Source organism: Gobio gobio (genome assembly GCF_949357685.1).
Source record: "Gobio gobio genome assembly, chromosome: 4".
In the NCBI taxonomy this organism is placed as follows: domain Eukaryota; kingdom Metazoa; phylum Chordata; class Actinopteri; order Cypriniformes; family Gobionidae; genus Gobio; species Gobio gobio.
In genome coordinates this window covers 67,619,760-67,640,144 of record NC_137100.1, presented here as the reverse complement: position 1 = coordinate 67,640,144, position 20,385 = coordinate 67,619,760, and the positions used below count along the sequence as shown (strand labels likewise).

Below are 20,385 nucleotides of genomic sequence, written 5' to 3'. Positions count from 1 at the left end.
TATTGTTACGTAGATTGTTTGTACAGATTGTATTTGTTTAAATGTGTTTATATCTTGAGTTTGCAGAAAGGAGCTATATAAAATAAACTTATTATTATTATTATTATTATAAGTATTTATTTATTTTTACAGTTTAATTCTAACGTTTTTCAAAGACTAAAAAATTATAATATAAATATATGGAAAATATCACATGGAAAATATTTAATGTTTCATTTCTATTATGTTAAATTATTACATTTATACAGTATTGATGTATAAAACACAATTTAGGCTGTACTGTGATAAATAAATATTATAAACGTGTAAAAAATTGTTTATTTTAATAATTTATTTATTTGACAGTTTTCCACAGACCCCGCATTAATAATGATAGAAATATACGTCAAATGTTACTTGGAAATGTGTTATTTATTTATTCCTTAATTCTTGTGTTTAATTTAATAATTTTTTGATTTAGTAGAATTAAAAAAATGTTGTATTATGTGAAAAAATTATAATATAAATATATGTCAAATATTACTTGGAAAATATTAATAATTCATTTCTAATGAATTATTAAGTTAGTTATTTACTTATTCCTTCATTTACATTTTTTTTGTAGTTGTTTATTTTATTTATTTATTTATTTAGTTGACTTTTTATTTATGAAATTTACAGTTTTCTAGATTTTTAGAATTTGTATTTCCCCTCTAAACCCAATTTATGAAAATCAATATTATAAAAATGTGTTTTAAATTTCTATTGTTACATTATTATTATTATTTGTACAGATTGTATTTGTTTAAATGTGTTTATATCTTGAGTTTGCAGAAAGGCGCTATATAAAATAAATGTATTATTATTATTATATTAAGTATTTATTTATTTTTACAGTTTTAACGTTTTTCACAGACTCCAAGTATTATACTGTGAAATAATAATAATATAAATATATGTAAAATATTACATGGAAAATATTAAATATTTAATTTCTATTGTTACATTACATATTTATATAGTACCATACTGTTGTTTATTAATTTATTCCTTCATTTTTTTAAATAAATGTATTTTTTTTAGTTAATTATTTTTTTATTTTCCAGTTTTACTCTAGATTTTTGCTTAAACCTCCTTGTAATTTATACTGTGAACATTTATATTATAAAAATGCACAAAATATTATTTAAAATATATATTTCTATTGTTACATTAGATAATTCGTCTACTCTCTCTTGTCCTGTACTGTTAGATTGTATTTCTTTAAATATATTTATTATATTATAATAATTAGTGAATAGCGGTATTCATCCGCACAACCTAAACAATGTTCTTCCGCGAACGCCTGCAGTTTCGTGTTTTAACCGCTAGAGAAACTTACACACTGCACCTTTAAGAGAAACACAACACACACACTGGGAATGAAAGAGACTTTATTCGTGACGTATTGCGGTAGACATTTCTTACTTCAATAAAAAAGCAGTTTAATGGTTTATTATAAACTCTCTGAAGGAACCAGAGCAGGCGAAGCTGAGCTGCGTTAGAGTCTCTCTCACACACACACACACACACACACACACACACACACACACACACACACCGGCCTCCTCTGATTGTCGGCGCGCGAGGCTTTACAGCTCCAGTGAGTTCATTCATTCCCGCGCTTAAAGTGCAGACGCGTTCAGTGCGCATGCGCAGACGCGACCCAGCGGCTCTGGGGAAACAGCATGCAGTTATTATAGATCATTAATGCGCATATTCATGTCAATAATTCAACAGTAAGTCATTCTGGTGCACAGAGGAATGTGCAGTTACACTACGATGGCTAATGGGCGAATCCTCGGGGCGTTTTCACTCCAAAATCAAAGGAATAAAATAATAATAAAACGAGAAATTATCATTTGCATGAAGAAAATGAAGCGCATTTTTAGGAGCAAGAGTGTTATCATCTCGGGGTCATTCTTACAGTCGCCATGGGGAAATACTGCTTGCTTACAGCAAGTTTTTCATAATTAGTACATCAGAATAATTAAAAAAATAGTGCTCTGTGGTACCTGATGTCATAGATATACATAATAAAGGCTAGATGTCTTAGGGCGGAGTCTCTAACGTCATCACCGGCGGCCATTTTGTCACAGGCCAGCTTTCTGGCGGGTTCTGATGTCATAGATATACATAATAAAGGCTAGATGTCTTAGGGCGGAGTCTCTAACGTCATCACCGGCGGCCATTTTGTCACAGGCCAGCTTTCTGGCGGGTTCTGATGTCATAGATATACATAATAAAGGCTAGATGTCTTAGGGCGGAGTCTCTAACGTCATCACCGGCGGCCATTTTGTCACAGGCCAGCTTTCTGGCGGGCTCTGATGTCATAGATATACATAATAAAGGCTAGATGTCTTAGGGCGGAGTCTCTAACGCCATCACCGGCAGCCATTTTGTCACAGGCCAGCTTTCTGGCGGGTTCTGATGTCATAGATATACATAATAAAGGCTAGATGTCTTAGGGCGGAGTCTCTAACGTCATCACCGGCGGCCATTTTGTCACAGGCCAGCTTTCTGGCGGGTTCTGATGTCATAGATATACATAATAAAGGCTAGATGTCTTAGGGCGGAGTCTCTAACGTCATCACCGGCGGCCATTTTGTCACAGGCCAGCTTTCTGGCGGGCTCTGATGTCAAAGATATACATAATAAAGGCTAGATGTCTTAGGGCGGAGTCTCTAACGTCATCACCGGCGGCCATTTTGTCACAGGCCAGCTTTCTGGCGGGCTCTGATGTCATAGATATACATAATAAAGGCTAGATGTCTTAGGGCGGAGTCTCTAACGCCATCACCGGCGGCCATTTTGTCACAGGCCAGCTTTCTGGCGGGCTCTGATGTCATAGATATACATAATAAAGGCTAGATGTCTTAGGGCGGAGTCTCTAACGTCATCACCGGCGGCCATTTTGTCACAGGCCAGCTTTCTGGCGGGCTCTGATGTCAAAGATATACATAATAAAGGCTAGATGTCTTAGGGCGGAGTCTCTAACGTCATCACCGGCGGCCATTTTGTCACAGGCCAGCTTTCTGGCGGGCTCTGATGTCATAGATATACATAATAAAGGCTAGATGTCTTAGGGCGGAGTCTCTAACGTCATCACCGGCGGCCATTTTGTCACAGGCCAGCTTTCTGGCGGGCTCTGATGTAAGGCGAGTGAACACAAATACTCTTATCTCGCTGAAATCTTGACGGATTTACAAATGGTTTGGTTTCTTACAAACGTTATTAACGTGGCGATAATTCTGGATGCTTGAACAAATTATGAATAATTATTCATAAGTATGCAGTTTCATAACTGCATCTCTGACGTTTATAACAAACCAAACTTGGTGAAAATCGGTAGAAAATTTAGCAAGTTATGGTTATTTAAAAAGTACACGCACCATTAAAACACAATGAGTGAGCGAGCTGAGAGTGACAAGATGGTCGACAGGTGCGGACAACATCCATTGGCCAGCAGCGGATGAGACATCTAGCCTTTATTATGCATATCTATGGGGACTACAATGAGTTAGTGACATCACAAACCCTAACATTTACATAAACCCCGCCCCCGGGAACACACAACAAAGGGGGTGAGATTATCATGACAGAATATGCTAATCAATGACTGAAGATCGTTAACTCATAAATTCATCAACTAACCAATCAGAAACGTCCTGTCTCATTCTACATGTTGTCTCTTCTTCTGGAGTCTCTCCATCATCGTCCAACTGTGGTTTGATCATAAAAGGCTGAACAGTTTAATTCCGGAGCTCTTGAAGCTCCGCCCCTTGAGCAGCAACTAATTTGCATTTAAAGGGACACACACACACACACACACAACGCTGCAATTTTGCTCACCCTCAAAAAGTGACAGTTTTAGCATGCTATAAAACATGATCTGTGGGGTACTTTGAGCTGAAACTTCACACACACACTCTGGGGACATCAGAGACTTATTTGACATCTTGTAAAAGGGGCGATCAACCTCCCCTTTAAATTAAACTCCAGGAATGACTCGGCTTCATTTTCTTCATGACCCGTTTACGCCACTAATGGAAACTATTATAAGAGTCTGTCGCTTTAAATGCTCGAGCTCCTCAAAGCAGATTCTGATTGGCTGATTGTATCGTTCCTCTGTGCTGTGTTGTGGAGTTATTCTTTTATATTTAGATAGATTTTTAGAGCTATATCTTTATGGTTATAGTAGGTGTGAACGGAGGAGATTCACTGTTTTTATTACATTCAAAGGTGTTTTTGCTGTGATATCTGTACTAACGAACACTAATGATGCACATGAAATGATGGACCGCTGTCATTAATATTTCATATTCAGACACAAACACTCGTCTCTCACAAAACCTCACATCTGTGCAGAAGCACAAAGAGTTTGATCTGTAAGATTCTCTTCGGCTCACCAAGCCTAGATTTATTTCATTAAAAAAACACAAAAAACTGTAATATTGTGAAATATTATTAAAATGTAAATGTGAATATATAGTAACGTGTCATTATTTTATCCTCATTACTCCCGTCTCCAGTGTCACATGACCCTTCACTAATCAATAAATGTCACTTTTGATGAATTTAATGCTAAAAAATGATCGTGATTTTAACGGTAAAAGACTGTAAAAATGCTACGGTGAATCAGTTAACCGGCTAGTTTCATACGGTGAATAACTGTAATAGATCTAACCTTACATTTAATGTCATTTTACAGTAAAATACCGTTAAATTAACAGTTTTAGGAAGTGAAAAATAACTAGTCATGTTGTAATTTACAGTGAAAAATTACCCAGAATTCCCTGCGTGACACTTCACATTTGATGTATTTTCGTTTAAATAACGTTTTTTTCTGATTAGTTATGTACATTACGGTTTTATGTTACATGTATTGTTCTCAAATTAATGTTTATTGCATTTTTAAAATGTCGTGTGTGTTACCGTGATGGTGTTTAGTGTGTGTGTGAATGACTATATATAAGTATTGTCCTCCTAAAAGCTTTGATTGATCAATTCTCATCTCCGCTGTGATTGGTGGTTGTCAGTATATATCAAAGGTACATTACAGATATTAGTATTTCAATAGGTTGGTCATATAACATTATTTCAGTTAAGGAAATACGATTATTTACTGTAAATTTAACTTAAATCTGTAAAATGTTGCTGTAGTAATCTGTAGTAATGATGATTTGATCACAGGAATAAATCTCACTTTACTGTATATTCACATAGAGAACAGATGATCTACACTGGAGGAATATTACACTGTTACTGGAGTTATGATCTAATAAACATAGCTTTAGTGAGCAGAAGAGACTTATAAAAACATTACAAATCTTCCCAATCAAACACTTTTGAACGGCAGTGCACATTATCCATTAGTGCTGATATCCGGGAAACACAGAAATCTATAAATTATCCCGTTACATTCATCCGAACAGCTACAACAGTCTGGACATCCTCCCGTATCTTTATCTAGTGCAACACTTTAAACCTTCTGCGCTGGGGTTTCTGGGTAAATTACGAGAAATCCCGCCTTATTTTTCACACGGCCATTTGTAAATTGAATGCGTCTGGCTTCCGATCTCACCCGCTTCCAGTTATGATTAGCTGTACAAATATTGCAGACTTAAAGGTGCAGTGTGTAAGTTTTAGCGGCATCTAGTGGTGAGGTTGTGAATTGCACCCCCCTCCCTTTCGGAGCGCATAGAGAAGCTACGGTGGCCCACACAGGACAAAGATTATGTTAGCGCTCTGTAGAGAAGTTTGTCCCTTTAGGGCTACCGTAGAAACATGGCGTCACAAAATGGCGGCTCGTGGTGTGTGTAGATAGAAACGTCTCATTCTATGGTCATAAAAACATAACGGCCTTTATACACCAGTTATGTATATTATATTGCATTTCTGTCAATAGATCCTCGTTAATACTACACACTGCAGCTTTAATTATTGTAATGTTTTGTCATAACACACCTCATGAACAATAAGGTGGATAAAAGACTACTAGTGTAAGAACTGGCTTCATAGTGATCATATATTATTAGTGACTCTTTCTCCCTTAAGAAATGTATTGCTATCGCTCTAAAATAGTCACAGACTACATAAACATGACATCTAACAGTATTAATCATACTTTCATTCGATGCTTCAGTCAGAATCTTCAGGTTTGGAGAGGTTATTGACATGAAGGTTTGATCATTATTATAAACAAACAAGGCTGAATTGTAGTTATGCTGTAGTTATGATGGTATCAGTAGTCAAAATAAGGCACAAGGTCTTCAACCTCTCTCTGATGAAAATGACTCTTCATAAGACTCGTCTGGTGTTGATTAGAATCATGACAGCTGTCAATCAACAACACTGACGAGGCCAAATCTCTAAACTATATTTCTCAACATACCTGGAGATTCTGACCAACAGCATTACAAGCCGGATAAAGACACAACGCTCTTAAAGTCAGAATATTACACATTTTTGCGTCATTAAATGTTTAAGAGGAAACACTACCGGTCAAAAGTTTGCACTAAAATGCAAAATACAGTAATTATTGTGTACTGTATTAAGACTAAAATGCAGCCTCGGTGAGCAGAAGAAACATCCTAATTATGTTCCAAACGTTTGACCACTAGTGTAAACCAAAATATTATTTTTTCATGAAAAAAAAAAAAAAAATCAAGTGCTTTCCATCTCTGCTCCTGCAGAACCACACACATTTCGAGTCTCTTAAGGCCAAAGATCATTTGATGATTTTGTCATGTGGTGTGGGCTCGTCCTTTAGTGTCCTCTAGACTATAGTGCATGTGAGGGAGCAGAAAACGCGTCGCACGCGAAGCAAAGCCTGCGCGAGCAGAGCACACCCCCCAGCAGCCGATGGCTCTCCTTAAACCCATCTAGTGCAAGTGTGATGAAGCCAAAGAGCCACTCCCATTCCAGACTGCTCCCACATCCACTCCGGGATTCTTTACCAGCAGCAGTTTTTGCGGATGCAGATTATATCGCGGCTGTGGATCTGCGTCAGATTTGGCATGCAAGCGGTGGAAGTTCGTCTCTGTGAATGTCTGACGTCACGCTCAAACACACACAGGCATCTGAGAGATGATGGAAGCGTTCAAATCGAATCAGCGCAGACGTTCTTCTAGATCAGGGGATCGGCAACTTCGGTCCTAGAGCTCCAAAGACGTCTATAGAGGTTCTTATTGAGAATGAACAGAGGTGTAGATTCATTGGGTCGTCATTATGGAGATCAGTGTTTTCTTTAGTTGGGCAGTTTTTATGTGCGTTTGTGGTTTTTGTCAGCGTTAACACATCATTTTTTGCAAGGAAGCCATAAAGAAAACATTATCAGGTCATATAGTTTTCATCATCATAAAGATAAATGTTATACCGTAAATGCTTGAGAAGCAACGGTCGGAGTAGAAATGTGACGTTTGTGTTCGTTTTTTTCCACATTTATCATATTTACTTTTGAAGATCATTCAAACTATGATATTAAAAGCAATAAAATAAACTACATAGTCGAATTCCTGAGAATGAGAGCTTTCTTGTGATATATGACTCTTCTGTTTTGTGAAATATGTGAAAAATTAAATTTTCATATTTATATCTCTTTATCATCATCAAGCGTTTTTGGCACGATTGTATATTTAAGCTTTATCTTACTACTTTGTGTAACATAAACACAAAAGTCATTCCATTCTTTGTAAAGATGAGATTCTAAGCTTTCAAATGGTAGCATATTAATGGAGATTCTGATGAACAGCATTAAAAGCCGGATAAAGACACAGTGGGTCTCATTCACTAAGCATGCGCATTCATTTCTGCGTGAAATGTGCGTACGGACGATTTTAAGAATAAATCACAATTCAGATTTCGTAATAATTTATTTTCTAAATTTACAAAACTATAGGAACTGAAACCACGCGTACGCAAAAAGAACTTTGTGCGAGTTTATAATCATGTTAAGAAGTTATATTTCATCCTAACATGACTATAATTATATTGAAGTATTTGCATTAATTGTATTAATCCATATATAAAATTATATAATTAAATAATTAGATGATTTGCAGAAAACGCCCTTATATGGAAATGGTTTGCGGAAAGCCCTTATATGGAGATGGTGTGGGCATGTTTGCGTGTGTGGAAAGCCCTTATATGGAGATGGTGTGGGCATGTTTGCGTGTGCGGAAAGCCCTTATATGGAGATGGTTTGCGGAAAGCACTTATATGGAAATGGTGTGGGCGTTTTTGCGTGTGAGGAAAGCCCTTATATGGAGATAGTGTGGGCGTTTTTGCGTGTGCGCAAAGCCCTTATATGGAGACGGTTTGCGGAAAGCCCTTATATGGAGATGGTTTGCGGAAAGCCCTTATATGGAGATGGTTTGCGGAAAGCACTTATATGGAAACGGTGTGGGCGTTTTTACGTGTGAGGAAAGCCCTTATATGGAGATAGTTTGTGGAAAGCACTTATATGGGGTTAGTTTTGGCAAGTTTTATGCAAATGACTAACCTCATGCACGCAGCCGCTTGTTTAGAATACTCCACATTCACAGAACGAGATTAAGAACACATTCATGTGTGTATAAACATTTTGTGAATCAGGCGGAGGTTTTTCGTGAGAAGTTCTCCTGTGCGTACAAATACGAAAGAATCCACGCAATTATTAATGAATGAGACCCAATGCTCTTAAAGTGAGAATATTACATATTTTTGCATCAGTGGTTACACTACCGGTCAAAAGTTTGGAATGAAATTGATTTTTAAGAAATATTTCTTATCAATATTCACATTTTTGTGAAAACGGTGAAACACCACAATTCAAATTTTGAAAGTTAGGATTAATTAAATTGATCAAGAGTGACAGAAGAGACATTTATAATGTTACTAAATATTTCTTTTGAACAGTTTTTTCTGAAAGTATTAATATTATAACAATAATTGAGCATCAAATAATCATATTAGAACTGCAGAGTTTGGCTCCAACCCTGAAAGACGTCTACAGAAGAGCCTTAACAGGTGTAGATGTTGATGTTTTATTGAAAATATGTTTGGTCACCATTATGGAGATCGGTGTTCCATTTAGTTTAGTTGGGCAGTTAACAAAACATAATTTTTTGCAAATAATATTCATCAACATTACTATCTTGCCACATAATTTTGATTTTAAATGCATTCCAGGGGAAGAAAAAGTTTAGATGCACACGACATGCTGCAATGCATGCTGGGAGTTTTATACTATAGTGGCTTAGTAGAGTTGGAGCTAAACTCTGCCGGACAGCAGCTCTCTAGGACCGGACTTACCTACCCCTGTTCACTAATCAATGATTCTAATACAGTACTCTAGAAATAAATATGAAAAATGGCATTGTAAAGTACAAAATATACAGTAGTGGCCAAAAGTGATGTCCGGTCTAGGAAAATTGACATCACTCTTTATTCAAGTATTATTAAAAATGTGTTTTGTAATCATATCGCGTGGAGTCGATTGTTTTATTAGTGATAATAATGCAACATAATATTCATCCAGGCTGTCATACAAAGAAATGATGAACACATAACAACAACAAGAGAGAACCGATGAAAATATTAGTAGCTGATTATGTTGTAATCAATCTATGTTTGTTTTTTGCATAGTAAAATAAAACCTTGCATTTTTTGCCAAATAATTTAGTCAGATAAATAAGTTTAGTGTTTTAAAAAAATATTAAATATTTTATTCATTTTTTGATAGTGTAGGGTCATTAAAAACAAATATCCTCCCCAGATATAAATTTTGGCCACTACTGTATATATTACTAATTAGTATATTTTTATTATATTAGATTAATAATTATAATATAATGGGGCTTAACTGACATAAATAATGGGTATGTTACTTGAATTTAAGATTATATATATGAACCCTAAACATGTATTTGTTCACATGTGTCGTCAGGTGTGTAGATGAAGGCGTCCGTCATCCATCGGATAAACGTTTCAGTCCTTGTGTTGTTCCTCTTGATTTTGGGGCGTGATGAGAGATTCACTGCTGTATTTACGGCAGAGAAGAGATCTCAAGAACGGAACATGCAAAACGTAATATAATGTTTCACAATGAAGGTCACCCGACCCGTGACTTCTGCTCTCCGGAGAAAACCACACTGTCCGGATGATTTTCAACTTGAAATACTAGTGTTTCCTCGGGAGCGATGCCTGTGTGTGTTTGGCGTTCTGAAGACAGCGATTCTTCCCTTCAGTATGTATTCACACGGTGGATATGAACTGAAAGGCGGAGTCTAGAAGGAAGCCGCTACGCTCACTGGCCGTTTATTCTCAGGCCGTCTGCAAACTCCTCCTCCTGCTGCAGCTCGGGGGGCGTGGCCACCGAGGCCCCGCCCTCAGCTCCGGGATTGACAGGCCCCGCCTCCAACGTCCCCTCAGCGCTGTCGGTCTGGGCTTCTTCCTCCTCCTCCTCCTCCTCCTCGAGCTCCGGGAAAGTTCTGGCGGGTTCTTTGCGCTCGCTGTAGAGCCGCTGCTCCAGGTTCAGGCCCGAGGGAAGCAGGTTCTTGAAGTCCGGCTCGAAGGGCAGCTGAATGCCCACCGGGAGCCCGGCGACGCCCAGACCCACGCCCGCGGGCGGAGCCGAGCCCTGATACACCTCCATCCCGTCCGGAAGCATGGACTGGATCTTTGGAAGCCAGCGTTTGCGAACGCGGCGTGCGTTGGTGCACATGTCGGCGGCGATGACGTTCATCTCGCTTTCCTTAAAGTTGGGCGCAAAGTTCTGACAGTAAACTGAAAACAAGAACGTCATTAGGAGCTTTAATAGAAGAAAACATCAAGGGATCTTTAAAGGGTTAGTTCACCCAAAACTGTAAATTGTGTCATTAATGACTGAGCCTCATGTGGTTGGACACCCGTCAGACCTCCGTTCATCTTCAGACACAAATGAAGATATTTTAGTGTAAATCTGATGCTCTGAAAGGCCTCCATTGGCTCAACTTTACACTCTCAAGACCCTTAAAAGACACTAAAGACTAAAGTTACAAAGTCCATCTCACTACAGCGGCTCTACAATAACTTTATGAAGACGAGAATAGTTTTTGTGCGATAAAAAAAACCTAAATAATGACTTATATAGTGATGACGATTTCAAAACACGGCCTCATGAAGCTTCGAAGCGTTATGAATCAGTGAGTCGATTCAGCGGTTCAGAGCGTTATGAATCAGTGAGTCGAATCATGATTCGGATCGCGTGTGTCAAACCGCCAAACTGCTGAAATCACGTGACTTTGGCGATTCAAACCGCTGAATCGACTCACTGATTCATAACGCTCTGAACTGCTGAATCGACTCACTGATTCATAACGCTCTGAACTGCTGAATCGACTCACTGATTCATAACGCTCTGAACTGCTGAATCGACTCACTGATTCATAACGCTCTGAACTGCTGAATCGACTCACTGATTCATAACGCTTCGAAGCTTCATGATGCCGTGTTTTGAAATCGTCATCACTATATAAGTCGTTATTTAGGGTTTTTTTGCGCACAAAAACTATTCTCGTCTTCATAAAGTTATTGTAGAGCCGCTGTAGTGAGATGGACTTTGTAACTTTAGTCTTTAGTGTCTTTTAAGGGTCTTGAGAGTGTAAAGTTGAGCCAATGGAGGCCTTTCAGAGCATCAGATTTACACTAAAATATCTTCATTTGTGTCTGAAGATGAACGGAGGTCTGACGGGTGTCCAACCACATGAGGCTCAGTCATTAATGACACAATTTACAGTTTTGGGTGAACTAACCCTTTAACATTGAGTCAAGAATTCTGATGGAGTAACTTTGTGAAAATATGCACACTAGGGCTGCAAAAACTCAAAATTCAAAATTGCACCCACAGTATCTGAGTTCAAAAGTCTTTTGAAAACCTATCTGTTTTCTTGTGCGTTTAATGTGCGTCTTGTGATTGTCTATTTTCTAAATTTCAGTAATGGACATCGGTCATTTCTGTACAGCACTTTGGTCAACCAAGGTTGTTTTAAACGTGCTCTATAAATATAATAAACTTGAAACTTGAAAAACTAATCGATAAAATCGATTAAATTCGATATTTAAAAGAGTTGGCAATGAATTTCATTATCGATTCGTTGTGTCGCGCGACTATTATGCCCCTCAATAAGACGCGGAGATGTTTGAGTATAAAGAAAGAACTGAGCGCAAAGCAGAGGAAGCGGAGCTGTAGCCGTCGAAAAGCGCCATTAACCCTCTGGGGTTCTTCATTTATGGGTCGCACTCACGACCCTCGGCTCAAAAATGACCTGGAGGGCGGGATTAAGATAAAAAAGATTTGAGTAAAATCAATGGAATATATTTTTGTTCAATAATATTTTTTCTTTTCGTTTTTGGTGTTTTGAGATAATTTTATGATTTATAATTAATATTTATGCAATAATTATGACCCATTTTTTCCCATTGAATAAAATAAAAAAATTATATATATATATATATATAAATTTTTTATTTTATTCAATGGGAAAAAATGGGTATATATATGTATATATTATTATTTTTTTTATTTTTTATTAAAGCTGTATTTCATTTTAGAGTCAAGCCTAGGCCTCATGAAAGCAGATCGGTGCCATCCGGTGGACACATTGAGCATTTTTATCACGCAATAGCACATTTTTACCACTATAGTGGATCTTGCGTTTTATAATTTTTAACAAAAAATCGTAGCTTCATTGGAATGGTCCGGAAAAAATCAGTCACACTCAGGACTTTCGGGTAAAAAATGACAGACAAAAAAAACTCACACACACACACACACTTATACACACAAAAACACATACACACACACACAAATGAACGCGTGCCATTCCAAAAGCTAATTGTGTTTTTGTGTGTGTGTGAGTTTTTTTTGTCTGTTTTGCACTCTTGATGTTTTAGAGATCTTCACTGTTGAGTCTTTTTTTCTGCATCCTGGCTGATTTGTAGATTGTATGCACAAAAAAAAAACTGTATTTTCATATGTTTGCTAATTTCCCATTCATTTCCTATGGGGGTCATTTTTGACCCGAAGGTCCTGAGTGTGACTATTTTTTTTACGACCACTTAGACTTTTCAAATCCTGTCCCCAATTTTTTTGGGTGTTCATAAACCAAGTACCGATTTTTAAAAATTTTTATAAAACGCTTCGGGTCATTTTTAGCGTTAGCTTGTTAATAACAGTAGTAAAGCAGGGGTGCTATAGTTCGCAAGACTAAACACACGTTTTTATTCACTTGCCTTTTTTGGCCCATTCATTTTTCAATCTGTTGCTATGTTAATTTCGTTGACAAATAATTTGTCAATATTTTAATCAACAACATTTTTCACAGACAAAAACAAGACGAAAATCAAAACCAGCTTTGAATGACAAAAACTATGACTAATATCTATTGTCATTTTCGGTCTTAAAGTGACAGCAGTCCATTAACCTGCTAACATTTGTGCTCTTAATATTAATCAAACAACAAAAGACAGAGAAAATCACCTCTTTAGTTTTAATAAGGATTCATTATATTAATTATACATTAATTATTTCATCCATATTTAATCTATAAGGAATGTTGTATGCAAGTTGTTATAAAGTATGCATATCATTCATTGAAAATAAGACATTGTGTTCTTCTTTAGGAGGAGTAGTTTTATTTAATTGTTACATAATATTTGTTTATATGTCACAGCAGTTAAATCTGTGTCTGGATTTAATATCATTCATATTAATAGGTTAATACAGTAGATGTTTTCTCCAGGAGTATATAATGGGTTTGGACATTATAGAGAAATTCTTAATGCATTATAATTGAACTAAACCCATTAATTTTGTTTGTGAGTGTGTGTGTGTGTGTCTGAGTGTAGTGTAGAGAACAAGCTCTAACATCCTGTTAAGTTTTCTGATTAGTATTTTTCTGTATAAAAAAAAAAAAAGATTTATAGATTTATTGTAGCAACGTGTGCACTTTCTGAAGATTTTTTGCACTGTGAATTTGCTGTCAGTTCTGTTTTTGAATAAAGGATTGGAAATGAATGCTTTTTTTAATTTATCCGATTCATCGATTAATAAAAAAAACAATCGACTGATTAATCGATTACTAAAATAATCGTTAGTTGCAGCCCTAATGAGCACAAAAGGTTAACCCAGCACAGTCTAGTAACATGGACTGTGTATAGATCATAACTGATGAAATATGGAGCGTAACATACGTTTGACAGCGTTCAGGACTCGACTGTCCAGCGGTTTTCGGCTGGGGTCGCTGGTTGAAGACCGGATCCCCGTCCCACAGCTGTTTGCTAACGTGTTTCTGCAGGTTCAACAGACAGAAAGCCATGAGAAAACACACTTACACTTTATTTTACAGTGTCATTGTTACATATGTTACCATAATAACAATAAACAAGCAGCAATACCGGGGCCAAGCGCAACAGAAGCAAACATGTTTTTATGTGTCTTCGGAGTGAGCCCATACATATGTGTGTCAATTTTGGTGAAAATATCTTGTTTCGTTTTGGAGCTATAGACATTTATATGAAAAAACACTTAAAATTACTGACACCTGACTTTGATTGGATTTTACTCCCCCTTACTATCAATATTTAGACATTTGGAAATAGCTTATAGCTATCGACCTATGTTTCTGAACTTCTGGCGCTGGTTTCGTCTCAATCGGACTAGCGGTTTCGAAGATATCAGCTAATGTTTTATAAACGCTAAATTACCGCGCTGCACAAACCATACGCCGAAACCTAGCAAGTCTGGTATCGTTGGACTCGGCGAGGATTCAGGAGACGAAAAAAGTAACTCCCATGAAAATAAGTCAATCACACCTAAAGTTATAAGCGTTTGGAAAAAAAATTCTCCACTAGATGGCGCTGTTTCGAAACTTCTCAGGCTCCTTCAGGGCATCGTGCTGATGACCCATACCGAGATTCATAACAATCCGTTCATGAGTTCCTAAAATACAGCATTTTAGCACATAATTCAAAATGTCAGACAGCCAAAATGGCCGTTATGGTAAAAAGTCGACTCGGCATGCCGACTTTTATGATTTTTGGACGATCGGTTCAGAAGTTATAAGCAAAAATAGCCATTTTCCGTATCTCCGGACCAGTAGGTGGCACTGTGCCGAGACGCTGCAAGTTGCCTCAAATTATGCTTGTGATGACATGTACCAACTTTGGTTTGAATACGATAAAGCGTTGCGGAGATATAGCCTTAAGTGTATTTTCGCAACCGCTACGTTAAATTTGTTTGCGTGTTTTTCAAAAACTATTTGATGAATCATCTCGAGTTCCATAACTTTTTGTCAGCACGGTCTGAAGATAATCTGGTTCAATTTTTTTGAAAATTGGAGCAATGGCCTAGGAGGAGTTTGCAAAAGTAGGTTAATTAAAAATGGAATCGAATCGGCTTGAGCTCAGGAATCAAAGGAAAAAATAATTTTGTTTCTATCCCTTATGGTTCAAAAGTTATAAACATAAACATGAGTGAAACTTTGGACAGGTGGTGGCGCTAGAGGGATTGTTTTAGAGACTCCAAAATTGGTGTGGTTAATGTTGGGCCAGTCCTCTCTCTGTGTGCCAAATTTCATAATTTTCCCGCAAACGGTTTTATGGGCTGCCATAGACTTCAATGGCGGAATACTAAGAAATCTAACGGTTTCAATAGCAGCCTCCGCACCTTCAGTGCTCAGCCCCTAATTATGCATAGTTATATAGTCGTTTGGTGGGACGTCACAAACCTGTCAAAGAAGGTAGCGAGGAGCCTCCGCAGCAGAACCTTGTGTTTGACGCCGGCGCACAGATGGCAGTTCATCAGCTGACCTCTGGTCATGAACACACCCGTGCCTGAACACAACAACGGTCAACATCACTCGACTCCATCAGCAGCAACGGCACTGAGGGATCAATATTGTGTCACTCCCTAAAAAGTAACTAGTTATGCTACATAGTTACATTTTGTAAAAAGTAATGTGTCGCTTTTGTTACTTTTTCCCACCTGGTTGAGTATTGTATTACTCGTTACAACAAAAAGTAATCGGATTATGTAACGCACAGTACTTGTAATGAGTTACTTTACTCGTTACATCAAAAAGTAATCGGATTACTTAACGCACAGTACTTGTAATGAGTTACTTTACTCGTTACATCAAAAAGTAATCGGATTATGTAACGCACAGTACTTGTAATGAGTTACTTTACTCGTTACATCAAAAAGTAATCGGATTATGTAACGCACAGTACTTGTAATGAGTTACTTTACTCGTTACATCAAAAAGTAATCGGATTACGTAACGCACAGTACTTGTAATGAGTTACTTTACTCGTTACATCAAAAAGTAATCGGATTACGTAACGCACAGTACTTGTAATGCGTTACTTTACTCGTTACATCAAAAAAAGTAATCGGATTACATAACGCACAGTACTTGTAATGAGTTACTTTACTCGTTACATCAAAAAAAGTAATCGGATTACATAACGCACAGTACTTGTAATGAGTTACTTTACTCGTTACATCAAAAAGTAATCGGATTACGTAACACACAGTACTTGTAATGTGTTACTTTTCTTGTTACATCAAAAAGTAATCGGATTAAATGGACTGCATTTATTTTTTTGGACTGCATTTATATAGCGCTTTTAACAGACCTACGGCCATCCAAAGAGCTTTACATTTTGCCTCACATTCACCCATTCACACACCGACGGCGGTGTCAGCCATGCAAGGCGCCATCCAGCTCGTCGGGAGCAGCTGGGGTTAGGTGTCTTGCTCATGGACACCTCGGCACTTGGTCAGGTGGAACCGGGGATCGAACCACCAACCTTCCGGTTTGTAGACAACCTACATGAACCACTGAGCCACTGCCGCCCACTGAGCCACTGCCGGATTACGTTACGCACAGTACTTGTAATGCGTTACTTTCCTCGTTATATCAAAAAGTAATCGGATTACGTAACGCACAGTACTTGTAATGCGTTACTTAACTCGTTACATCAAAAAGTAATTGGATTACGTAACGCACAGTCCTTGTAATGAGTTACTTTACTCGTTACATCAAAAAAGTAATCTGATTACGTAACGCACAGTACTTGTAATGAGTTACTTTACTTGTTACATCGAAAAATTTATTCGGATTATGTAACGCACAGTACTTGTAATGAGTTATTTACTCGTTACATCAAAAAGTAATCGGATTACGTAACACACAGTACTTGTTATGCGTTACTTTAATAGTTACATCAAAAAGTAATCTGATTACGTAACGCACAGTACTTGTAATGAGTTACTTTACTTGTTACATCAAAAAGTAATCTGATTACGTAACGCACAGTACTTGTAATGAGTTACTTAACTCGTTACATCAAAAAGTAATCGGAATACGTAACGCACAGTACTTGTAATGAGTTACTTTACTCGTTACATCAAAAAGAAATCAGATTACGTAACGCACAGTACTTGTAATGAGTTACTTTACTCGTTACATCAAAAAGTAATCCGAATACGTAACGCACAGTACTTGTAATGAGTTACTTTACTCGTTACATCAAAAAGTAATCGGATTACGTAACGCACAGCACTTGTAATGAGTTACTTTACTCGTTACATCAAAAAGTAATCGGATTACGTAACGCACAGTACTTGTAATGAGTTACTTTTCTTGTTACATCAAAAAGTAATCTGATTACGTAATGCACAGTACTTTTATTGAGTTACTTTTCTTGTTACATACAAAAGTAATCTGATTACTTAACGCACAGTACTTGTAATGCGTTACTTTACTCGTTACATCAAAAAGTAATCGGATTACGTAACGCACAGTACTTGTAATGCGTTACTTTACTCGTTTCATCAAAACATAATTGGATTACTTAACGCACAGTACTTGTAATGAGTTACTTTACTCGTTACATCAAAAAGTAATCGGATTACGTAACGCACAGTACTTGTAATGAGTTACTTTACTTGTTACATCAAAAAGTAATCGGATTACCAAACGCACAGTACTTGTAATGAGTTACTTTACTCGTTACATCAAAAAGTAATCGGATTACGTAACGCACAGTACTTGTATTGAGTTACTTTTCTTGTTACATCAAAAAGTAATCTGATTACGTAACGCACAGTACTTTTATTGAGTTACTTTTCTTGTTACATCAAAAAGTAATCTGATTACTTAACGCACAGTACTTGTAATGCGATACTTTACTCGTTACATCAAAACATAATTGGATTACTTAACGCACAGTACTTGTAATGAGTTACTTTACTCGTTACATCAAAAAGTAATCGGATTACGTAACACACAGTACTTGTAATGTGTTACTTTTCTTGTTACATCAAAAAGTAATCGGATTACGTTACGCACAGTACTTGTAATGCGTTACTTTACTCGTTATATCAAAAAGTAATCGGATTACGTAACGCACAGTCCTTGTAATGAGTTACTTTACTCGTTACATCAAAAAAGTAATCTGATTACGTAACGCACAGTACTTGTAATGAGTTACTTTACTTGTTACATCGAAAAATTTATTCGGATTATGTAACGCACAGTACTTGTAATGAGTTATTTACTCGTTACATCAAAAAGTAATCGGATTACGTAACACACAGTACTTGTTATGCGTTACTTTAATAGTTACATCAAAAAGTAATCTGATTACGTAACGCACAGTTCTTGTAATGAGTTACTTTACTTGTTACATCAAAAAGTAATCTGATTACGTAACGCACAGTACTTGTAATGAGTTACTTTACTCGTTACATCAAAAAGTAATCCGAATACGTAACGCACAGCACTTGTAATGAGTTACTTTACTCGTTACATCAAAAAGTAATCGGATTACGTAACGCACAGTACTTGTAATGAGTTACTTTACTCGTTACATCAAAAAGTAATCAGAATACATAACGCACAGTACTTGTAATGAGTTACTTTACTCGTTACATCAAAAAAGTAATCAGATTACGTAACGCACAGTACTTGTATTGAGTTACTTTTCTTGTTACATCAAAAAGTAATCTGATTACGTAATGCACAGTACTTTTATTGAGTTACTTTTCTTGTTACATCAAAAAGTAATCTGATTACTTAACGCACAGTACTTGTAATGCGTTACTTTACTCGTTACATCAAAAAGTAATCGGATTACGTAACGCACAGTACTTGTAATGAGTTACTTTACTCGTTACATCAAAAAGTAATCGGATTACGTAACGCACAGTACTTGTAATGAGTTACTTTACTCGTTACATCAAAAAGTAATCGGATTACGTAACGCACAGTACTTGTAATGAGTTAGGAAATGAGTGCTTTCACCAACCTCCCACTAGTTCAAGCTTCTCTCCGGGGTCTCCCTCCGTGTATAGTTTGGGATGGCAGCGATACCCAATCTGACTAATGAGACTGGCAGGCAGCGCCACCAGATCCCGGCGGATCAGCACACAGGAGCGGTTCTCCAGCGACACCGGCATGACCGCCATCTCGGGCTTCTCTGCCACTGGAAGAGAAAGAGTGACGGAAACGTTCAACCCAAAGGCCTTTCTGAGAGACAAAATGGTGACTGATGATGCCTTTTAAAATCACTTCTAAGAGTTTGAGGCCCTGCTCTGCACACTATATTCCAACATAATGTTTCATTAACTCATTAATATAACTGAACTCATTTCAAAGTTGTACACATAATGGCTGCTGAATTTAGCTTTGCACCACAGAAATAAATTACATTTAAACTATATTACAAAAGAAGTTATTTTAAACCATAATAACACGTGACCCTGAGCTCAACAGCAGTCGTGCGTCTCACAGGTTTATCTGTGCCAATAGCTAACAATACACTGTATGGGTCACAATTATACATTTTTCTTTTATGCCAAAAATCATTGGGATATTAAGATCATGCTCCATGAAGACATTCCTACCGTAAATATATCATAAATGTATTATTAGTAATAATATGCATTGCTAAGGACTTCATTTGGACAACTTTAAAGGAGATTTTTTTGCACCCTCAGATTCCAGATTTTCAAATCATAACAAACCACACATCAATAGAAAGATTATTTACAGATGATGTATAAATCTCAATTTCACAAAATTGACCCTTATGACTGGTTTTGTGGTTCACATATATCACTTTTTTTTCTGTACTTTTGATCAAATAAATGCAGGTGTGCAGAAGAGACTTCTATCAAAAACATTAAAAACTTTGAATTTCAAGCTTTTGACCAACAGTGGATTTTAAAACATGAGTTAAAACACCTTTCACTAAAGTTTAATTTGTTAACATTAGTTACATTAGTTATCATGAACCAACAATAAGCAGCATTTATTAATCTTAAAGGGGTGATGAATT

The 20,385-nt window shown here is 36.9% G+C and overlaps 1 protein-coding gene across 1 annotated transcript; it reads right to left on the bottom strand.

Moving 5' to 3' along the window:
* Positions 1–1,301: 1,301 nt before the first annotated feature.
* On the bottom strand, positions 1,302–19,523 carry nacc2 (NACC family member 2). The gene is made up of 4 exons (XM_079816178.1): positions 19,354–19,523; positions 15,768–15,873; positions 14,233–14,330; positions 1,302–10,785 (listed from the first exon to the last, which is right to left on the bottom strand). The coding sequence occupies exons 1-4, from the start codon at positions 19,511–19,513 to the stop codon at positions 10,307–10,309; spliced, it is 843 nt and encodes a 280-aa protein (XP_079672304.1). The 5' UTR covers positions 19,514–19,523; the 3' UTR covers positions 1,302–10,306.
* Between the last annotated feature and the right edge of the window lie 862 nt (positions 19,524–20,385).

What these genes read in the sequence shown, in the direction of transcription:
- nacc2 (XM_079816178.1), bottom strand. Translation starts at nt 19,513, where the DNA reads ATGGCGGTCATGCCGGTGTCGCTGGAGAACCGCTCCTGTGTGCTGATC. An exon ending in GAAGCTTGAACTAGTGGGAG is followed by an intron (nt 15,874 to 19,353) that starts GTTGGTGAAAGC and finishes TGTTGTGTTCAG; the next exon opens with GCACGGGTGTGTTCATGACC. An exon ending in CTCGCTACCTTCTTTGACAG is followed by an intron (nt 14,331 to 15,767) that starts GTTTGTGACGTC and finishes TTGAACCTGCAG; the next exon opens with AAACACGTTAGCAAACAGCT.